Genomic DNA, 21612 nt, shown 5'->3' on the forward strand with positions numbered 1-21612 from the left:
CCTATTAAAGAATCGGCCGGGATGGAGAGCTTTCTGCTCCTGTTTGAACCCAAGCAGGAATTTTTGAAAATCTATAGATGTTTTCAATTTCTTAATTGCCACTAGTAAAGTATATATTGGCTGTACTATATTGGGGAACTAAGGGCAGTAGACTGTTGGTGCTCTCATTCTTCAGATCAACCTGTTCATAGCTTTTCGAATAAAGTGCTTTTTTAAATTTAATGTTAATTTTCGATTTGTTCCTTTCATTTGTATTTCATTTTATATCTTCTTTACCTTCCCCTCCCCTGCTGAAATTGACCAAAGCAACTTGCACTCTTAAGCTAGTGGCTGGGAAGTGATGGAAAGTAGCCTATGGAGACTTGCTTTAACCCCTTCCTCTCTCTGCTTATGGAGATTCTGCTCAGTCATTTCCTGATGCAGCTGAAATCAAAAGATCACAATACTAGGAATAATAAATGCAATTTCAAATTCCACTAGTGCTTTGCTTTTCCAAGTTAAATGTCAGCTGCTCAGAGTGTAGATAATTCAGTATTGAGCGCATATTTCTCATTAAAAAGACGTTATTGAGTTATTCACTTCATGCTTTAGTTTCAGAACCAAGGAATTCATATTGGAAAATAACTTAAGTGGAAGGATACAAGCAGTATAATATGGTTTTTTTTTGTTCAAGATCCTGGACAGTATAAATGGCATACGCCAACCCCACAGCTACCTTTGCACCAAGATGTGGAAACTCTCTTCAGACCTGAAGGGCAGGCCTACCTGCTTGAGGTAATTTTTTTAATTTTATTCTCTCGAGGAAGTGATGCAGCTTATGTATTTTTTTTGCATGATAGGACTCCACTTGGAGTTAACTGATATTTAAAATGGTTAGTACGTGTATGCCTAAAAATAGAGGGGGGGGTGCGGTCAGATACAAATGCTTAACATCAAATTAATTAACTGGGACTATAGAAATTGCACTTGCAATGTATTATTTGCAAGAACCCCCAGAAGTCCCTATTTTCTGAGTGACCGTATCCATGCACCTATTGATGCCTTGCTGCAGTACTGTATGATGTTTGCAGGGACAGAGGGCTGCTCTCATGCCCTTCCATCTATAAGGTGCGAATTCCTGAAAAACAGGGAGGAAAGGGAATGCTAAAATTTGTGATGAAATTGTGAAAATAGGACTGGTGCTTCTGTACAGTTTTGTGGTAAATTGGAGGGAGGTGATGACTTTTTTATCAATTGACACGTTTCTGTTTCAGGTTATGTATGCTATGCGAGAGCTGACTGGATCTTTGTCAGTCCTCTCTGAGATGGTGACTTACTGCTGTTTCTGCAATGAGCACTTCTCATTGATGCAGGTGCTACAGACAATTAAGGTAAGTGGCAGAGTGTTTGGAATAGAGCATTTTATACTTCAGCATTTTGCTTTTCTTTTCCGTGCTCATAGAAGAGAAGGATATCTGTGTTTCAGAATGGAACACTTCCACTTTTTGCCTAAAGTAGCAGAAAAAGTACCCTACATTGGAACACACAATAGAGCTGTTTCACCAGCACCTCAGACTTCTAATAATAAAGAGCAGAGTGGCAGGGTTGTGCGAGATAAAATTAGTAAGCATTTATAAATGAGTGGGTTAACCAAGGATAGTCGGCACAGTTCTATTGAAGACCGGTCGTATTTAACAAATTTAGGAGCTTTTTGAAGAAGTGATTGATTGGCTAGATAAACTAGATGTAGTGTACATGGATTTTCAGAAGGCATTTGATCAGGTATCTCGCAAGAGACTTGTTAGAAAAATTCTGGTTTCTAGGATAGAAGAAAATGAGGCAGCTTGGATCGAAAGTTGATTTGACAGACAGGAAACCGAGTTGGACAAATAGGTGTTGCTCAAACTAGAGAAGGGTGTACCTCTGTGGTCAGTGCTGGGTCCGCTTTTGTTCACAGAGTGAAGAAATAAGTTAGGAGAAATATATTTATACCGAGGGTTGTTGGAGCTTGGAATACTTTACCACAAGAAGTGGTTGAGGCAGAGACCATTGCATCTTTTGAAGGGAAAATTGGATAAACATTTGAAGTGAAGGAAGGCTGTAATGAGAGAGCAAGGTAATGGGAAGGAGGTCCTCCTGTAAGAAAGGACGTTCTAAAAATGGGGAGGCGAACAAAGGTAAAAATGGAAGGGTGGCGGAGGAAAACACCAGGATGAGCAAGCACCACACTATTATGCAACAGAGGCTGCCAAAGGCATGTGGTCATTGACAGCCTCGATTGCATGAGACTGAGGAAAAAAATACAACCAATTGCTTCAGATGTTCCAATGTAGGGGACCTTTTCTGGCTTATGCTGCTCCAGGTCCAAATGTCAGACTCCTGTTAAAATAAGTGGAGGCAGCGCCTTCACATCAGTGATGTCAATGAGTAACCTGGAGGTAAGAAGCCTGAAATGGCAGGTCTTGGCAAGAAATTTTTAAAAAAATGATTTTTTTCATCAGATATAAAATTACATATGCATTAGAAAAGTACTTTGAAGAAATGCTACTCAACCTGCACATTCCTGCTTTCCTTCCCCTTTAAGTAAACCTATTACCAGGGCACTGTTAGCTAAATAGGTAATAGAATGCATCTCCCTCTGTTATTTATTAATGAATCAAGAACCATCAGATAAAGTAAAAGCTCATTCTACTTGTGTTTTGAACTCAATTGAAAATATTTTTTTGACTGTAAGCTCACTACACAAGTTTACATGCTCTAATAAAACATTACTGTCTTGATCTGACGGTTAATTTTTCCGCTCCCAATCTTGGAATGAATGAGGCCAGTTGTAGCATTCCACCTCCCATCCCGGTTGGAAAAGGCTAACTGAACATAAGACAATGATTTGAACCTTTTAACCTAGCACACCTGGTGGGAAACAAACGGGATTGAATCAGCTGCTTGGTTTACACCCTGACCAATTTTCCCATTGAAGTACAGTACAATGGAAAATAAAGTGGGGGGGGGGGGCCCGGGAATCGACAGTAAATCCAATCCTGTCGGTTTCCTGCCAGGCTAGGTTAAAATACCTCCCACATCTTTGTCTGTGTGTGGAGCCATAGTCTTAACAGAGCAATGTCCCAGTAGTTTTTCCCCTATGGATAATGTGTTTTTCTTTACGTGGGAGTTGAACTAACAGAGATTGAAGTCCAAAATGAAGGTGGGTAAAGAACAAACTTGCACTTGTTTAGTGGCTTTCATAACCTTGTGACATCACAACCTCCCTTGCACCACTTTGAATAGTACCTTTGAAGTGTAATCACTGTTGTAATGTAGAGAAGTTTGCACACAGCAAATTCCACAAACAGCAATAAGATAAATGACCAGATAATCTGAGTTTTTTTTAAAGTGATATTGGTTGCAGGATAAATATTTGCTGGGTCACCAGGAGAACTCCCTTACTTTTCTTTGAAAAGTGCCATGGGATCTTTTGCATCCACCTGAGAGGGCAGACAGGACCTCTGTTTAACCTCCAACAGTACAGCACTACACTCGAGGGCCAGCCGAGATGATATGCTTATTTCTGGAGTAGGACTTGAACCCACAGCCTTCTAACTGAGGCAAGGGTGCTGCCACTGAGTCATGGCTGACACCTAGGTAGCCTAACTAAACGATTTGTGCCCAATTGTATGCAATTTTGTATTGTGGATTTCTACCTAATTTCATTACTTAAGAGCCTTAAAGATGACTGATTTTTATCCCATCAGTATGAGCAATTTTAGTCTGGGTCTTGGAGATGAAAGTACCATGTTCTCACTGTGACAATACTCTTTATTGCTTGCCTGCGCATTGGAATTTTAAGCAGTGAAAGATTTAATCCATTCAAATGTAGTGCATGAGTAGGATTGTTCTTCATTCAGCTACTTCAGTGCATTTATTAGGAGCTTGCTATAACCCTAAAAATTTTCACTGCGGAATTGGCAAGTTTTTCAGTTTTGTTTGGCTCGTTTAATTATGTCTGTTTCCTGTTATGCAGAACCAATTGGAGACCGCTCCACCTCATGAACTGAAGAATATCTTCCAGTTACTGCATGAAATTCTGGTAAGTCAGAGACTCCTGTTGTAGTCAGTGCCTTCGGACATGACTCTGCTATCCAAAAGCTGTTGTCCAAATGCAAATGGTCAAAGTTGGCCAAACAGCTTGTATTCGTTGAATTTACTGATAACCTGATGGTAAAATGCTTTGCTTTGTTTGTCTACTCTATCATGGAGCTCACCCGCCACACCAAAATTTATCAAAGCCTGACTGGGGGCAGAGTGAGGAAAAGACTTGTTATCCCCTTCAACCTTTCTCCAGGAAAGTGAAAACAGGACCCTTGGTTGGTTTATTCTTGCTACGTCAGACCAGTATTTGCAGGTGTTGGAACAGGTTGTCTGGGAGGGAAGAGACCAAATGAATGAACAGGATAAAGCTAACAAATGTGGAGAAAAAATTGTCTTAAAAGAGAATAGTTTTGTGTTTTAGCAACAGTAATTGTGCTTAAGTTTTTTGTGGTCAGAAGCACCAATAACAGGCTGGTAGGTCCCAGTTGATGATGGTGATTGACAGCACAAAAGGGTGTCGCTTTTAACTTTTGGGTGGCCGACCGGTAGAGGGCAACCCGCCCATCCTGAGGCGAAGAGTCATTACATAGAAAGTACTCATTGGTAATGGATTTGTTCTGTTTTTCCCCTTTAATCAAGGTCATTGAAGATCCATTGCAATCTCGTCGCCTGAAGTTTGCTTTTGAGTCAGAAAAAGGACTACTAGGTACACCTTTTGTTACTTGTCCCCACTGCTCTCCGCCTCCCCGCCGGTTCAATTTCTTTTGCGAAAGGTGTTTACTTACAGTGGGGTGCAGTTTTGCAACTCTGGCAGCTCTTCAGTGCCTTTCTCATGTGACTCTTCCTCGTGTATCTCTACAGCAACAACAAATTGCATTTATATAGTGCTTTTAACAAACAAAAACATCCCAAAGTGCTTCAAAGCGGTGTAATTGCACAAGAGCAGACATTGATCCAAAGAAGGAGATTTTAGATGGGGTGACCAAAAGCTTCGTCAGAGGCAGGTTTCAAGGAGAGTCTTAAGGAAGAGGAGGGAGATGGAAGCATGATGATTTTTGGGGAGGAATTTTGGAACATGGGGCCGACAGCTAAAGGCACGTTCATCTTGGTGGGACAAATGGAAGGAGATGCACAAGAGGGCAGAATCTGAGGAATAGGGAGTTCTGGAGGGATGGGGGGCTTGCCGGGTTGGAGCAGGTTACAGAGATCAGGAAGGGCGAGACCATGAAGTGATGTAAACACAAAGATGAGAATTTTAAATTGGAGCCTCGAGGGACTGGAACTCTGTAGGTAAACAAGAGCAAGGGTGATGGGGGTGTGCAGAGTTTGGGATGAAGTTTATGGAGAGGGAAGCATGGGGTGACAGCCAGGAAAGCATTGGATTAGTCAAGTCTGGAGGTAACAAAGGCACGGAGGGTTTGAGCAACAGTTGGGCTATGGGGAGGTGGGGATGTTATGGAGGTGGAAGAGACTTTGTGGGATCAGAAGCTTATCTCCGGTCGAATAAGATGCCAAAGTTGCAAGCAAATTGATTCATCCTGAGACTGGCTGGGGAGGGGGATGCAGCCAGTGGCAAGTTCACAGAGGCCAAGGCAATGTCTTCCGTCTTCCCAATGTTTAGCTGGAGGAAATTGTGGCTCATCCAAGATTGGATTTCGGGCAAGTAATCTGATCACATAGAGGCAGTGGAGGGGTCTAAAGAGGTGGCAGAGAGATGGTGCTAAATGTCATCAGCGCATATGTGGCAGCTTTGTTTTTGTGATGCTGCCAAAGAGCAGCATGTGGATGATGAAGAGGAAGGAGCCTTTAGGGCGTCCGGAAGTAACGGGGTGGGAAAAGAAGCCATTGCTTGGAGACGTTGTGGCTACGATTGGATAGGTAAGATGGAAACCCAACAAGGGCATTTCAGCTGAGCTGGACAACTGCAGAGAGATGTTGGAGGAGGATGTTGTAGTCAAAAGCTGCAGAGAGATGGAGGAGGTACAACGCATAGTCAACCCATGGTCACAGTCACAGAGGATGTCATTTGTGACTTTGATTAGGGCTGTTTTAGTGCTGTGATGGGTACAGTGAGCATTGGCAGATTATCTAGCCATGAGAGCATCACAGTCAAGCCTGACATTCACACATGCACTTTTTCAGGGGACTACTGGAAGGCTGTTGTTTTCCTCTTGCCCTTTTCCTGAGGAAGCTTAGGCCAGTTATACTCCTTCCACTCTAGCTGAGATCACCTAACTCAGCACACGCCATGGACTCAACCTCAGCCTTCCAAGTGTGAAGGACTCAGTACTGCACCACATTCTTCATTTACCCACTGAGCCATGAGTAGGTACAGTTTTGAATATTTTTCAACCAACTGAATTGTGTGGTTGTGTGTGTGTGTCCTTCTCTTCCCCACCCCCTGCCATATCCTATTCTTGCCATGTGTGTGCATGTGGTTGTGTAGGTTAACCCCCCCTCCCCGTTGTGCGCACAGCTGGTGGTTGACCCGGTGTCTAACTTAACCACACCAACTGGTGTCCTTTGTGGGCAATGTCACTTGGTGGTCTTGTCTCTAGCAGCATGTTCTGCCATTCTGTAGCTGTGATCTAGTTTTAAATCATTATTGTTCTCTCTCCATTTCCGCAGCCCTCATGCACCAGAGTAACAATGTTGACAGCAGCCGTTGCTACCAGTGCATCAAATTCTTGGTCCTATTAGCTCAGAAGTAAGTACTCAAGCTTCTAGCTTAAAATTGATTTGAAAATATAAACATTGATTTTTCTGGCTACTTATGAACAACTTGCATTTATGTGCAAGATCTTAACGATCTCTGAGTTCTTGGATAAGACACCAGTAGGCAGCAGCCAGTATGTTTGAGCAATAGATCAAGATTTATTAAGCATACAGCGTAATATACTTAATATTAGGCGACAGCTTTAACGAGTAGCTCACAGCCCTTGGTCTCTGGAACCTCTCGGACACAGATGTCGTCGTCTTCAGTCTGTTCCTTTGTCCTCGCAGTACGTCTGTGAAACTGTTGTTTGAATATCGAGGTTTTAACCCATTCCTTAACAGTTTGGTTGGCTAGTGTCCATATATGGTCTTTAACAAAATCACCTTTTTTAATTGGTTCTAATGGCCAAAATTCCATTGTCACTCAGACTAAGGTAGCATCCTGCCTTTCCAGTACTTTTCCACCAACTTTGCCATGTTCAGTGTTATCTTGTTTATAGTTTTGTTAAGAGAATTCTAAGTTCTATACAGCATCATAATATGTTGTTTAATGATTTAACCTTCACTCGCAGTCTGTGGCTGTTTATTATCAAAACTTAGTCAAAACTGCTTTTGACTGTGCAGCTACATTTTGAACAAGTTTTCGAGTTACCCAGGCGTAATTATGGGTAATATTATTTGGTCAATGGCTACACTTGAATTTATACATATATGATTCTTGTCTAAATATATTTAAATATCAGCCTTTCGTACATATGTTAACTACTTTAACATTGGAAAACGGCCCAGGGCAGTTCACAGTGGGGGGGGGGGGGGGGGGGGAAGGAGCTTGTAAGAGGCTCAAGAGAGGTGACCTAAGGCTTAATTGAAGATCTGTACTTTGTGAAGGCTTATAAAGATGGAGAGGAAGATAGAGAGTTTGGGTAGGGCGTAACAGAGTAGGGCTGAGGCAGCTGAAGGCTCTGCTACCAAAGGTGTGGAGGGGTATTTCACAGAAGGCCAGAGTGCTGGGAGGAGACACAAACTTGTATCCAAAATTGAGTCTTAAACATTAGACGCCTTCGAAGTTTTAGAATATCAAGACTGTTTGGCTCAGTGGTACCTTCCCACTTACTTTGGTACTTAAATGTGTTTAGTTTCTCGCTAACCCAAATATTTGGTGCCTTTGAGAAGAATACTGATTTTCCAAGGCATTGTTGGTTTGTGAAATAGCAAGTAGGTCAGTTAAAGCACATTTATACCTCGCTTCCATAAACTGAGGGGTTGTTTACCCAACAGGTAGCAGCTTTGTCTTGATTTCCTAGTATTGAGCAGTCTGTTAATAGCACCAATGATGGGCCTGGAGTTTCCTCCACATTTGCACCCAGGGAGACATGTAACCTGGGCACAAACTAATTGCGTAGCTGTGGGCGGCAGTGAGTTTCATGTGTAACTACGTTATGCTTAAGTCTCCTGGATCCTTTACGTCCGTCCATCAAACCCTTCGCCCAATCGAATCTCCGCCCACACAACTGGCCACGACCCAAATCTCTCGTGAGTCTCCTCCAATTGTGCTTGTTCAAGGCGTCCCAACATTGCGACCAGATTTTCAAACGCAGCAGGAAAGAAAGTTATTCTTGTGTTTGATTGCAATTATTTGAGTGTTTTTAAAAATGTATCCTCACTGAGACCTGCTATGTATTTTCTGTTTCTTTGAATGGATTTTTATGGTGTATGTACAAGTCATGTTAAAAATTCAAAAGCTCCCCCGATTACAGGGTCCTAAACATTCTGTGCCTGATGTGCATGAAATGAGTTGAAAATTAAATTTTCATACTTGAAGAAATCTATGGTGTGGGTTTGGTGCTTTTGTTGGGCTTCGATTGTTTAAGCCGAGTTATTCCTGTTTATTGCCCACTTTAAGTTCTGGCGTAATGCTAATGAGATTGGGAGGATACTTGGGCGTAACTTGACATCAGCAAAATGGGCGCGACATTGGGTGCATCTTCGGGTCTAACTTCTGGGTTGTTCCTAAGGAGGAAACTCCAGGTCATGATATCAAGTGAAAGGCCTGATGGTCTAAATTATATTGTTGATCTGGGAACAATTCAGATGCAGATGCTGGAAATGTGAAATGCTAGAAACACTTGGCATCTGTGAGGGAGAAAGAGTTAAAGTTTCGGGTTGATCGACCTGAAACACTAACTCGGTTTCTTTCACCACAGATGCTGCCTGACCTGCTGTGTGTTTCTGCCTTTCTGTTTATATATTGGCAGTTCAGATACGTTGATTAATTCACTGACTCCACCTCAGGAACTTGGACCTCCAGAAATTGTTTTGGTGACTTAATTCAACTGTTAAGTGAAAAATATTTATTCAAATGAGGGAGATCCATTCTGTAAAATAGAACTTTTCACCAGTGTGAGATCCTTCATGTTCATGTAGAACAGTAGCTAATAGAATTGCTCTCTGCACTGGCCAAACAATGTGCTTTGATCAAAGTATCCTACTTCCACTGCCATTTCCATTTCCCCTCTAGCTGTTATTTCTTCTCTGATGGGATTCTTTTGCAAGTGCTAAGTGATGGCTATTTTCTTGCTAAGTTTTCAGCGACTAAGAACTGGAATGAGAGTTCTTCACCCTTGCCAGAGAGGGCTTGAATCATCATTCTGCTGGATTCAGGTTTAGACTTGGGTCCCATAGGGCAACATGCATCATCTTGTTTGGCTATCCAGTTTTTTTTTAATGTTTCTCCTCCTTACTCTTTCCACCTTCCAAAAAATGTGAAAGTAATAAGCATTTACTTCCCCCTTCAATAGATGTACAGCTGCTAAGGATTACTTTCGGGAACATCCTCATCACTGGAGCTGGGCTGTGCAATGGTTACAGAAGAAGGTAAGGACTGGTAGCAATGTAGTTATCCCCTTTGAGACCACTTGTAATTTACCAACGCTTTTTCGAACTCTATATAAAACTAATTTTGTGGCCACACTAGTGTGAAGCAGATTGTGTAAACCATACTTAACTGCAAAACTGGCTTCAAAGCCACAAATTATTTTCAATAATACCTCTGCAAAAAAAATGATCTATAACAACCAGGCATAGGAGGTAAAGTATGCTCTTTTCAAAATCCAAATGTTCCAGTGAGATCAGAGTCACCTGACTCTTCAAAGCTGTTGGCCGAAGATCTGATGAGTTTCTGAAATTCTTGGCTGGATTACATGTTGGAGCACCTTGAAATATTGAAGCAATTCTTAAAGGCACATGTCATCTCTGTTGGAGGTAGTCTTGTACCCTGAGACTGATGCAGTTTGTGTGTTCTATAGTTGAACTGCCTATTTTTTTCTGTCTGTTTCCCTCTGTTTAGATGTCTGAACATTACTGGACCCCACAGAGCAACATATCAAACGAAACTTCAACAGCAAAGACATTTCAGCGCACAATTTCAGCACAGGTATTTCAGCTTCCTCATCCTCCTTATAGCAACAACTATGATAGGCACAGGAAAACGGATTAGTCTAAGGTAGCAATTTCTTTGGTTCTGCCCTACTATCAGAGAAGTGGTGGTAAACAATGATCTGAATAACCTTTTTTTCTTCCCTTGACTTTTGACTAGAGAAATGTGTTTTGGGGAAAAATATCACAAAACAAACTAGTGTCAAAATTATTTATCCTGGCTCTGATTTCAGTCATTGGTCCAGACACTACTCGCGAAAGGAAGAAAGGAAGAACTTTCATTTAAATAGTGCCTTTCAAGTCCTCGGGACATCCCAAAGCACTTCAGTTAATTAATTTTTTGAAGTTATGTAGGCGAACACGATAGCCAATTTATGAACAGCAAGCTCTCACAAACAACAATCAAATAAATGACCAACCACCTGTTTTAATTATGTTGATTTGAGGGCTAACCTGTTGGTCAGGAGAACTGCTTTGAGACCCTTTGAGTAGCACCATGGGATCTTTTGCATCCACCGTGAATGGAGCCTTCATGTAATACCTCATCTGACTGGTGCACTCCCTTAGTACTGCACTGAAATGTCAGATGTTGAAGTCCTGGACTGGAGCTTGAACTCGTAACCATCTGGCTCGGAGGTAAGTATGCTAGCACCAGACCAAATGGATACTTTTAAAGTATTTTGATTGTTTGCTCTCTCCTCTCCATCCCCCCCACCCCTTGCAATGTTCTGAGTTTACTATCTCCATCTGAGAAGATGGATGATCTGCTCCCAGGCTTCACAACAACTTACGAGGAGATGTGGAGAGTGGCCCACGGTGGCTTTTCCTTGTCTCTTTTTTCCTTTCTCTTTGCACAGCAGGAACTGGCCTCCAATCTGTCTGTCTTGATTACATCAATGAGAATAGAAAATCTCTGAAGGGGGTAGGATTTGGGCAGGAATCCAAGTCTTGCCGCACGGCAATAAAACGGCCGCCTTCCATTGCTTTCTTTGTATTTCTTCAGATTAATATTCAGTCTTAACCAAAAAAATATTTTTATTCAAAGGCAGTGTGGAAAGCCTAAAGTTAAATGTCATAAGTTACGAGATGCAACCCTAAGAGAGACTGATCATACTTTCTTTACTACAGGATACATTAGCCTATGCTACAGCCCTTTTAAATGAGAAAGAACAATCTGGGAGCAGTAATGGGTCAGAAGGCAGCCCTGCTACAGAGAATGGAGATAGAACTCTCCGACAGGTAAGAAGGACTCCTTACTGAGAGATTAGACATTAGATTATTGCATTAGATCTGTGTCGTGCAATTAAATTTTAGCAAAAAAAGCTCTCATAAGTAAATACAGGAAACTTTCTGGTATCCGGCACCGACGGGACCGAGCTGGTGCCATTAGATCAAAACTGCCGTAGAAACCAGCGCTAATGTTAAAACATACGGAGCTCAGTGTGAAGCAACAAACCCTGTTGCTTAGCAACAGCTTCAAAACAGTCAGCGCAGCTTGCAAGCGTCTAGCTGAAGCTGTTGCTTAGCTACAGAGATGCTTGCAGAGCCAGGACTGGAGAAAAGAAGCAACGAAAAGAAAAAAAATTATCTGAACCGACTCCTGAATTTTGCTGGTAGATAGAGCTTTCCGGACATTTAACCTCCAGATAAACGAAAGTTTCCTGTATGACAAGTAAACCAAATTGTTCATCCAATTCAACACAATAGTGAAAATACAAATACTGAAAACCAAAATTTCATTAGTTCTAGGTATTTTTTACCCAAAGAACTTGTCTACAAATCTTTTTTTTTTTTAATTCTTAATTGTGGTGTTGGAATCACCAATATTGGAAACCTAAACTATAGCAATCTGCCAAATAAAAATGTATTTGAAACGGAAAAACACTCCTGTTCTATCGAGGCTGCCATTTTAATGTGAGCTGATGAGGTACGTAGCTTGTGACCAGCACACCACCCCAACGCCGCCACCGCCCCCCCCCCCCCCCCCCCCCCAAAATCTCTCTCTCTTTCATAGACACTGTGTAGTGCAATGACGGATACAGTAGATTCACTAATTGTCTATCTCAGAAGAAGGACTTGCTGATATATGGGTAAAAAGTTAACTATTCAAATTGATGCCTTTGTGAGGATTGTATTTGCATAATGAAGCGGTACTTATTTACGGGTGATGAAAAGGGTTCAGTAGTTTCTTCCAAAAGTAAAATCAACAAATTTCTACCTCATTCATTTACAAGTGGAGTTCTGTCATCACATGAGGGAGTTCCCATAGAGTACAAAATATAAAGCTTCAGTGCAAGGAATCTTCTAAGGACATCTAGAAGAGAAAGAAAGGTTAATATTTTGGGCCAGGCCCTTCATCATAACACTGTTAACCTATCTTTCTTTGTCAAATACTGACTGACTTGCTATGCATTTCCAGTATTTTATGTTTTTTTTCTCAAATTACAATAGAGTGTATTGAAACAGATGTGAGAAACTAACACTTGCAGCTAGCACTTAAAAGGTTGATGTTCTCAATGGTGAAACAGCATATATTCCAGGTTTCCTTTTCCATCATCGCTCCTCTTGTATGTCATAAGCTGTCTTTAAGGTAATGTGCTTGTTGCTCTAACACTTTTCCATAATTGTTTCAAACCAAGGGCTCGGAGTCTCCCATGATGCTTGGTGAATCTAAAAGTGACCTTGACGACATGGATCCATAAAGATGACTGGAACGGCTATTGGGCATAGAAAATCATCTTTGCGTGGTGTCGGTTAACCTTTTTAACGCTGAAGGACTGGGCACCATACCAGATGGCTTTAGGCACCAATCGATTTGGGGAAGGTGTGCAAGCTCCCAGGTTGCAGACAGCAGGCCTTCATAAACTGTTGTGAAGCAAATCTTGCTGACAGTTGAAGCTCAAGACTTGATGCAAGTCTCTCTCCTGTTCTTTGAAGATTTTGTATGGAAAAGGATAACTAGTGGTTGTGCTTGTGAATATACAAAAAAAACAAATTTTTATCTAATGCTTTCAGTAGTAACTACGGAGGATTTGATTATGGTTTTACTACAATCTTGGGAGAGGAGAGCTCATTGATTTGTGTATAATAGTTCCCAGAGTTTGGATTTTTCAGAGTAACAAAATCCTGTGTGGTATTACATTATATAGATTTAATTTTATTTGTATAATAGAACATCTGGTAATTCTGTTCACTATAGGCCGCAACAGTTGTGTCTTGGAATATTTAGTAGGTCCCAGGTGTTTTTGCAAAGAGGAGTTTAGGTTTACAAGAATGTACTGACTTAATACAAGGGTGCATTCATTGTGTAACCTTAATTAATAACAACCTGGCACTTTATTAAATATTAGATGAATCCTTTAATAAAGGCAACTCTTTCTTTTTCTTTTTAAATCCATATGACCGGCAGCCATTTTCCAATGAGGTTGATGTTAAGAATGTATATTTTGTTGCGAGGAACTCAAAGTCCAATCTTTATGGGCATTTATACCACAAGTGATAGATTTTTAGTTGGTGATATTAACTGATATTTCACTATCCATACTGTCTTTAAGGTCACAATAACTATTCTGGTCACATCAAGTAGCTTATCTGCTTTCAGTATTTAAAATAGTCATAATTTGCTTTAAAATCACTTTTTGACACCCGTATGATATAAATAGAATATGTAATGGGCAAGTGTGTAATATTTATTTGACTGAAGTTCACTGACACTAATAAATTCATGACATTGTCATTTGTAGTTTGAGGTTACCCTAACAAGTTTTGGGAGAAGGGGGGGGGTGCATTGGATAATTGGATGTAAATACAAGGCAGTAATCTAATCAGTGGGTTTAGACAACATAAATGACATTGAGCAATTTCTAACCACGACATGGTCCTAACAGATTGAAAGCTTGAAATAGCTCGTATCCTTTTTCTAGACCTTTTTTGTTTTTTGAGGTTGAGACGCCTTTAAAGTATTTATATTTATCTATCTCCCATTGGTGTAACATCTGCAGCTAAATAGGTGGATGGCCTGCTCCCAGGCCACTCCTCAATGCTGCAAACCCAGCTATTGGAAGCTGTGTGCAGACTGGCCTAGCTGACACTTTCCTCCTTCTCTGGAAAATCACTAGCCTTACTTTGCACCTTCCCGTGGTGGCGCGGGTGAGCTGAGCTCACGCAGTGGGGAATTGCTGGCACAGACACATGTGGCACTCTGTGGTGTAGAAAGCTGGTGCTTCGAGCTCCTGCATTGTACCAGAGTATTATTTATTAGAATGTATTTATACTTTTACAGGTCTCCAGTATGGTGGGTGCTGATTTCCAGTATGTCCCATGTCATGCATATGGTGACACCCACACTAAAGGGTTATCAATTGTGGTTTATTGATTTAAAGTTTTATTGAGTAATTACTATCAACCGTTTATTAGACATAATACAACCAGTTATATAATTGGTATTGTGCACTTGTCCATTACATAATTGTCTGTATGTGGTGGGACCAGCCATATTGTCAGTGTTAGTTATATGGGTTTGGGAGGGAAGTGGGAGAAAAACAAATCACTTAATGTCAATACAACATTTGTAGTAATCTGTGGAATGTCTTTGATATAATCGTTACAACCAACAGAAACTTGGCATAAATTGACAAATTAACAAAAGAAACATAAATCATTTTTAGTATGATGGAGTTCTGATAAACTGCAATGGGAAATGTTGAATTTTGTGAAGTTATTAATTTCTTCCTTGGCTTCTAATTGGTTATTGATGCCTGTTGAGTCCAGAGTTTTTTGTAATGTTTAGTGTTTAAATCTACATTTACCATGTGTTGACCCATAAAGGTTTGACCAAGAGATTCTCAGCAGTTTCTAACCCAGGGAAGAATGTTGTCTCTTAAGTTAGTAACCCCAGTGGAGATCGAGTTGATTTATTTATAAAGAAAAATCCTGGATCTGCTATTTTAATAATTCACAAACTTGGGTAGGAAGGGACATCAAAATGCATTATGAGCTTGTGATTCTCAAAAGAATATTAAAATTCCCAGTCCCAATCAGTCTGAAACCAGACAGCCACTTGCTGCCACCTAATTAATACTTAATACTTGATAACCACTTTAAGGAATAAAAGGATTCAGAGTTTGCAACGAAAGAATTTTTTTAACAGAACAGTCCACTCGGAGTATTGTGTGAAAACATTTATACAACTGTAACTCTCACAAAAAAAAAAATCCTGTCCAATAAAAAAATTTGGTGAATTAAGTATTAAATCAGAATATTCAGACCTTTTCATCTTTTAAAATGTAATTACAATTATTGTCACATGCAACAACAACAAAAATCAATCTTACAGGGCACAATGTTAACTACAGAGCATTTTGAGTGAGGTTTTGCACCCCCCCTCACCCCACCCTTCCATTCTGTTAATCTTGCAGCATCCCATATCACCCCCCACCTGAAAGGGTATGTGATCACCTCCCAGGCCTAGAGTTGTGACAGTATCAACTTTAAAATATATACATTTAAATTAGCTGTAGAACCACTGCTACAATTATTATTACAATGCTAGGGCATCTGATCATTGTAACATCTCTGACCATCTCTACCCTCCCATACTTTGATTCAGACAACTAGTAAACACAAACCTACGCCTGAAATGTCTAGATTTTCAACTCCAGGATGGTGACCAGTGTAGACTCATTAAGATGATTCCTCTCCAAACAGATTTTACTTGCCAGAAATTGGATTTGGGGCTATGACTTTGGCTGCTGGAGTGGATCCAGGAGTGAGCAGCTAGACTGGGGTTGCTACTTAAGCAAATCTTTTTTTATTTTTTTATTATTAGAACAATATTAAAGTGTACGTTGCTTTAATCCCTTCACCGGCCTGTGGAGAATGTGGAATAGTTCATATAGTAAAGCACTATTTCCTGGCTGGGTTTTAAAGATGTTTGTATAATGTTTAAAATGAGCTTCTGGTGTTTTTTTTTTTTTAAAGTGCAGTTTGTTTTGTTAAAATGTATGTTGAACAGTTTTTTTTAAATCAAAATGGTCATTTCCGTTAAACCTTAGACTGCTATTGGCTAGCTTCCACTCTATTCAAATTCATTTTGGATTATAAGCAGGCTACGGTTAGTTTAAACGCCCGACCAATGTGAACCTTTACGTTAATTGCAAAAAAAATGAAGGTAGCAGAATAAACCTAAATACAAGTGCATCATCCTGGAGGCATTTTATTCTGACCTACATTTAGGTTTATGCCGGTGAAAGGGTTAAGAGCATTTTTTTGGGTTTTTTCAGTGTAGTTGGAGATTTTTGGAATTCTGAATACTTACTTGTGGATTAACTGCAGCATCACTTCTCATTACTGAATTGTAGGCTGAATATTCAATCTGCCAAAATGCTACCGCAGAATGATCCAGTTAGGATGATGTAAATTACCTCCCGGGAATCACTGGAAACCAGTGAGATTGCATGGGCTGAATTGCGTAAGTGGAGTGACTGTGTGGTGAGTGAGATACACACAAGTCACAATTGCTGTCGGCATCCCACAGTCACTTTTTTAGCCTCGATTTTGTGCCAATTTATGATTTTTTTTTTGGGGGGGGGTGGTTGCAGGAGATTTTTTTTTTTTTTTTTTGTCCTTATGTGTGGGTTTTTTGTTGCCAATATTTCAATAAATGGGCCTTTGATCTTCTGCCTTACTGTACAGTCACAGTATACCAAGAGTGTCACATCCTGGGGGTAGGGCTTTCATCAGATGACATTGTCCACTCTGGACCACCAAGCCAAAGGCACAGATGGCCACAAGTGCCTTTTTATTATTTTTGCTGGATCTCAAAATGAAGCTTTGGCACAACAAAAGCCACCAGTTAGTGACAGTAGTGGCTGGTTAGGTGCTAGCCTGGCTGTCTTTTTAAATGTTCATCAACAGTGTACCTGGAGGAGCTGCACAGTGGCATTAATTGCAAATCCCCAGCATCCACTTCAACAATCCTGCTGCCAAGGAGCAGAAATGTTGAAAGTTGCACGCTCATCAACAAGTTAAAATTATTTTGCAGTATGTGCTTCAAATGAGTAAGTCAGTGGCGATGGGGTAGATACCAGATATATTCTGCTATAATTTGATCATTTATCGCTAAAGCGGGCATAATGTGAGACTAGTTAAAAGTTACTAGTGTTCTCATGCCCACTTCTTATTTTCCTTTTTTCGTGCTTATGAAAGTGAGGGATGATGTTGCTGGGAAACAATTTGTCCACTTTTGGTATGCAGTATCACCATTAGGCACACTCCTGTCAGGTAGCTTAGGCCAGATGCAGAGTTAAGATCCCTCTGCTGTGCCCCAAACTATGTGCCTTACCCCCAGTCTCAGAAAAGCGCCTCTTACAGCACCAGTATGACATTTCTACTTTCCAAATCAGGCCTCTCTGAGTAAGCGTGCCAATTAAAACCAAATTATGAGCAACTCTTGCAGCCAACAAGGAGGGAAGATTTTTAATCTCCTGCATTGGAGCTGGATTTTAATCCAGGTCACAGAGGTGAACAGTGTTTTAACCTATTCCATTACTCAGTCCTGGGCATGGCATTTTTCTTGTTAGGTACTCATGACTGGATTTTGGGTAGTTTAACCCAACAAGTAAGTTCCAACAGCAATCAATCTTCTCTTTCCCCCTTCCCATTGATTCATGCCCCCTTCCCATTGATTCATGCCCATGAGCTCAGCAAAGTTACCTACCACCAGACTTCCTCATAATGTTGCTCTTTGAAGTAGCCACTGGGAAGTAAACAAGAGTGGCAGAGATTTGTTCCCTCTCTTGCAGGAGGAATGCCTGAGTTCAGTTCTTGCTGCATTCCCTTTGCTCCATCTCCAAACACCATACCCAAGCCTGTGAAGTTGTATTTTGGGTAGAGGTGCCAAGTTGGGCTACGATTACAGTAGCTGTACTTAATGATGTAGTCTAGGTTCCAATAGTCTGACCCCTGTAGCCCAGAGTCTTTAGACATTTCTAGCACTGCTTTAATGTTGGTTTGTATATTTTCCAAAAATCAGCCAACAAAAACTAACTGAACAGATGTAATATGTAGCACTTTTGTCAACCAATTTAATGTTTTCCTTCCACTTCTTTAAAATGACATATATAGTGGTCAATCAACTTTTCTGTAATACATTGTCAAAATAATTTTGGTAATACTGCTTCAACCAAACTGAGGTACAAGGTCTAGCACATTAAAGGAGTCAACCGCCAGAACAGACAAACTCATTACTGAAGGGTAGACGTCACAATGTGAAATTCTTCCCCCTTAGTTCCCAACACAAAGATGGCGTTTATTTTATTTTTTTAATTCTCCTAAAGGACATTTGTTCCAGTTCAAAGCAGCCATTGTGTAGACCTGCTTGGATATCTCCAGTTAGTCTGCCTGCCATTAGATGAGCAGAGTGTGGCAGCTTCCTCACTTGTGGATGCTAGAGTTTGAAAACTGAGTCTCTAGTCAAAAGGATGCTGATTCCTACTCACCTTAGTGGCAGACAGCTGTGGGTTGAGCTGCTAATACATCATCCAATTGGGTCTTATCCAGCTGAGATCAAATATGACTGGTTCCAGCGAAGCTATTTTTTAACTAGAACAAATCTTAGCGGAGATAAATTAAATAACCTATCTGGGCAGTACACAGAATATTCTAACAAATAAAAACATGAGGTTGGTCTGTCATCACAAAACAAATGACACTCTGTTACCACTTCTCCCAATTGATGCAGATGTCTAATGGGCAGAGAAAGGGTTGGAATGAGGTTTTTGGGATCTTGAAGTAAGGTAACAAAGTTTGGGATGCTAGTAAGCCAAGATCAACACTTGGCTGCTTTTTTGTTAGGGAAGATGATCCTTTGTATCTTACCAACTCCCATGGGAGTTGGATTTCTCTTCCAGCCCTGTATAGCTCCTCTCCAATTGATTGAAGATGGCTCAGAGAGAATATAGTTGCAGCTTTTAACCCTTTGAGTACTGGACTTTTAAATTGTTTTATTTTTTTTTCATGTCAGTGTCTGCAAACAAAACCTCTTCTAATGAATTTTTACATCATGCGTAGGCTATGATTTCTTTTACACCCTCACAAAGCACTCTTCTTTCCGGTCCCCTTCCGCAGGCCACAAGATTGCAAGTATTCTTTTCCAACCTGCTTTCAGTTAATAGTTTCAAGGAGTTCAGTATGTTCTTTTCTTTTTATTCTAGTATAATAAAGCAATCCTGATGATTACTGTTGTACTGTCATTGTCAGGAAGATAAAGCAAGAACTAGCTTTGAGGAAAGTTAATGCTGTGACACAGTATTGTGACTTGCAGGAGTGTGGGGTTACCCCCTCACCTCAGCGTGTGAATGTGATGTCATGTATATGTAATATAAAGTAACACTTGAGAAATGGATGGAACCATTGAGTTATTGAGAGTGTTTTTGAAATAAATTTTAAAGTAAAATTGTTAGTCTTATTTTGCTAAAAAGCTGTAAATAGTACTCAAAGGGTTATGTTGCCATGCACCACTGATTGCAGATGTGATATCCCTCAACTAAAAGCAACATTCCCTCATAAATGGATTCCCAGGCGCTAGTCACCATCCCAGCTATTGGAAGCTAAATTTGACCTTAATTTAGCATTGTAACTCACTGTAGCAAAATGAAAATTAAATCATCTTTCCAAGCCACTTTTTGGGATACAACTATGGTGGGAAGGGGCAAATGGTGACGTGCTTGGTGTAACAGTGCCTAATTTGCAGTTGAAATGGTCATCAATCACAATTTGGTTGCCTCCAGGGTAGACAAAAGATGGACAAAATAGTGGATTCATGAAATAGAGAAGGGCTATGCTAAGTGCAGTGGTAGGGTTTTTTTCAGGTCCTACAGAGCCTCGAGTAGCAGTACTTAATCTGTCTTTATTGGAAATCCTGGGTAAAATATTCCTTTTAAGGGAAGACACCCCATAGTTTTGATTTAATGGCCACTTAAAAATATTTTTGATTTTTGTGAACACATTAATGACACTATAAAGTTTTTTTTTAATTGTAACCATGTTAATCATTTGAGAGGACGATAAGTATGTTGCAGTCTCTTATTAAAGGAGAACTGTATTCCTCTGACAGTTATAATTTTAAGAACTGTACGCTTACCAGTGCCATTGCTCTTCCATGTGGCTATATTTGCTGTTTGGGAGAAAACATTTATTGTTATCCAAGAAAAAAATCACATTTAGATTCCCATCATTGCCAGGAAAACAGGTGTGCCATTTAAGATACAGTTCTCGTTCAGAGGGTTGAACCTCACTTGAGAAAACATGTTTCAGAAAAGTGAGCATTGAAGTGTTTAATTTGGACGTGATATACTTCAGTTGTATATTTGCCTTCAAAATATTTTGTGGAGGAAAAAAAACCAAATACTGGTCATTGTGAAGACCCCTTTTGATTTAATTTTTTTTTTCCCTATGGTCAGTGTACACTCCCTCACGGCTGCCTCTCAGTAATGACCTGACTCTGTGAAAGGTGTGTTTGGTGTTCTGCAGAATGTTTAACTCTTTAACCATACATAAAAAAAAAAAAAACGAGTGGAATATCCCCGTAGACTCTGAAATTGGCAGAGGAGGAGGAGAAAGAAATTCCAGTCCATGTGATGTAGATTGCATGTTTGACCAGTATCTGCTAGGTTATGGGTCTTGGTCCATAAAGGAGATAACTCTTAAAGGCACACTGCTATTTGTGGATGAATAGCCTATGTGTTTTGTGGGGGAGGGGGGGCAATTGAATTTGTTCTTTAACCTAAGAGGCAAAAAGTGCAGCCAACAAGGCTTTGTCCTTTATTAAATCAATGCCAATGCGAGACAAGTAATGGTGCATTGTCCATGTGTTGGCAGTTAAATTCTGTATTGCCCAGGGAATGTTTGTATGCTGTAATGTCAATCTTCCTTTTTAAAAAGAAAAGGTATGGAAAGTAACTTAATAAAATAAAATGATTTTAAAAAGTGGAGTGTCACCTTACGTATTGGTTTTAATGTGCAAAGTTTCAAGCAGCAATGCTTGTTATACAGTGTAAGCAAGAATGGCTAAGACCCTATAAAACAGGAACTCCTGAAATTAAAATGACATGGATCCTCTTAACCTGGAGAAGAATCATACCTTTTGCTTTGTAAATGTGCTCAGTGCTGATCTTCACCAAACTTGACTTTAGGAAGTCCTGTCAGTTCTTTGTATCAAATGAAAAGAAAACCTTGGATAACTCTGACAAAGCACTGTATTGCAAAACAGATAATAGAATGCATTCTCAATTGTATTACTTTTCTCATTATACATAAATATAAAGGTAAAAAGCCTTTCTAATTGTTTGATAGCTAATTCTTGGACATCTCAGTCAGACTTCCTACAGTTGATGGTAT

The 21612-nt window shown here is 40.2% G+C and overlaps 1 protein-coding gene across 1 annotated transcript in view; it reads left to right on the top strand.

Annotated features, from left to right (window-relative positions):
- The window catches only part of usp24 (ubiquitin specific peptidase 24), a 221375-nt gene extending 200174 nt beyond the window's left edge, over window positions 1-21201 (top strand). Inside the window, 9 exon segments of the mRNA XM_085983153.1 lie at window positions 674-774; window positions 1254-1370; window positions 3998-4063; window positions 4705-4771; window positions 6694-6772; window positions 9579-9654; window positions 10127-10213; window positions 11344-11454; window positions 12855-21201. Coding sequence (XP_085839279.1) covers window positions 674-774; window positions 1254-1370; window positions 3998-4063; window positions 4705-4771; window positions 6694-6772; window positions 9579-9654; window positions 10127-10213; window positions 11344-11454; window positions 12855-12917 — 767 coding nt within the window. The 3' untranslated portion in view covers window positions 12918-21201.
- Window positions 21202-21612: the final 411 nt, after the last annotated feature.

This window comes from Somniosus microcephalus, chromosome 3 (assembly GCF_052327205.1).
Source record: "Somniosus microcephalus isolate GS21.2 chromosome 3, FLI_Smic_1.0, whole genome shotgun sequence".
Taxonomy (NCBI): domain Eukaryota; kingdom Metazoa; phylum Chordata; class Chondrichthyes; order Squaliformes; family Somniosidae; genus Somniosus; species Somniosus microcephalus.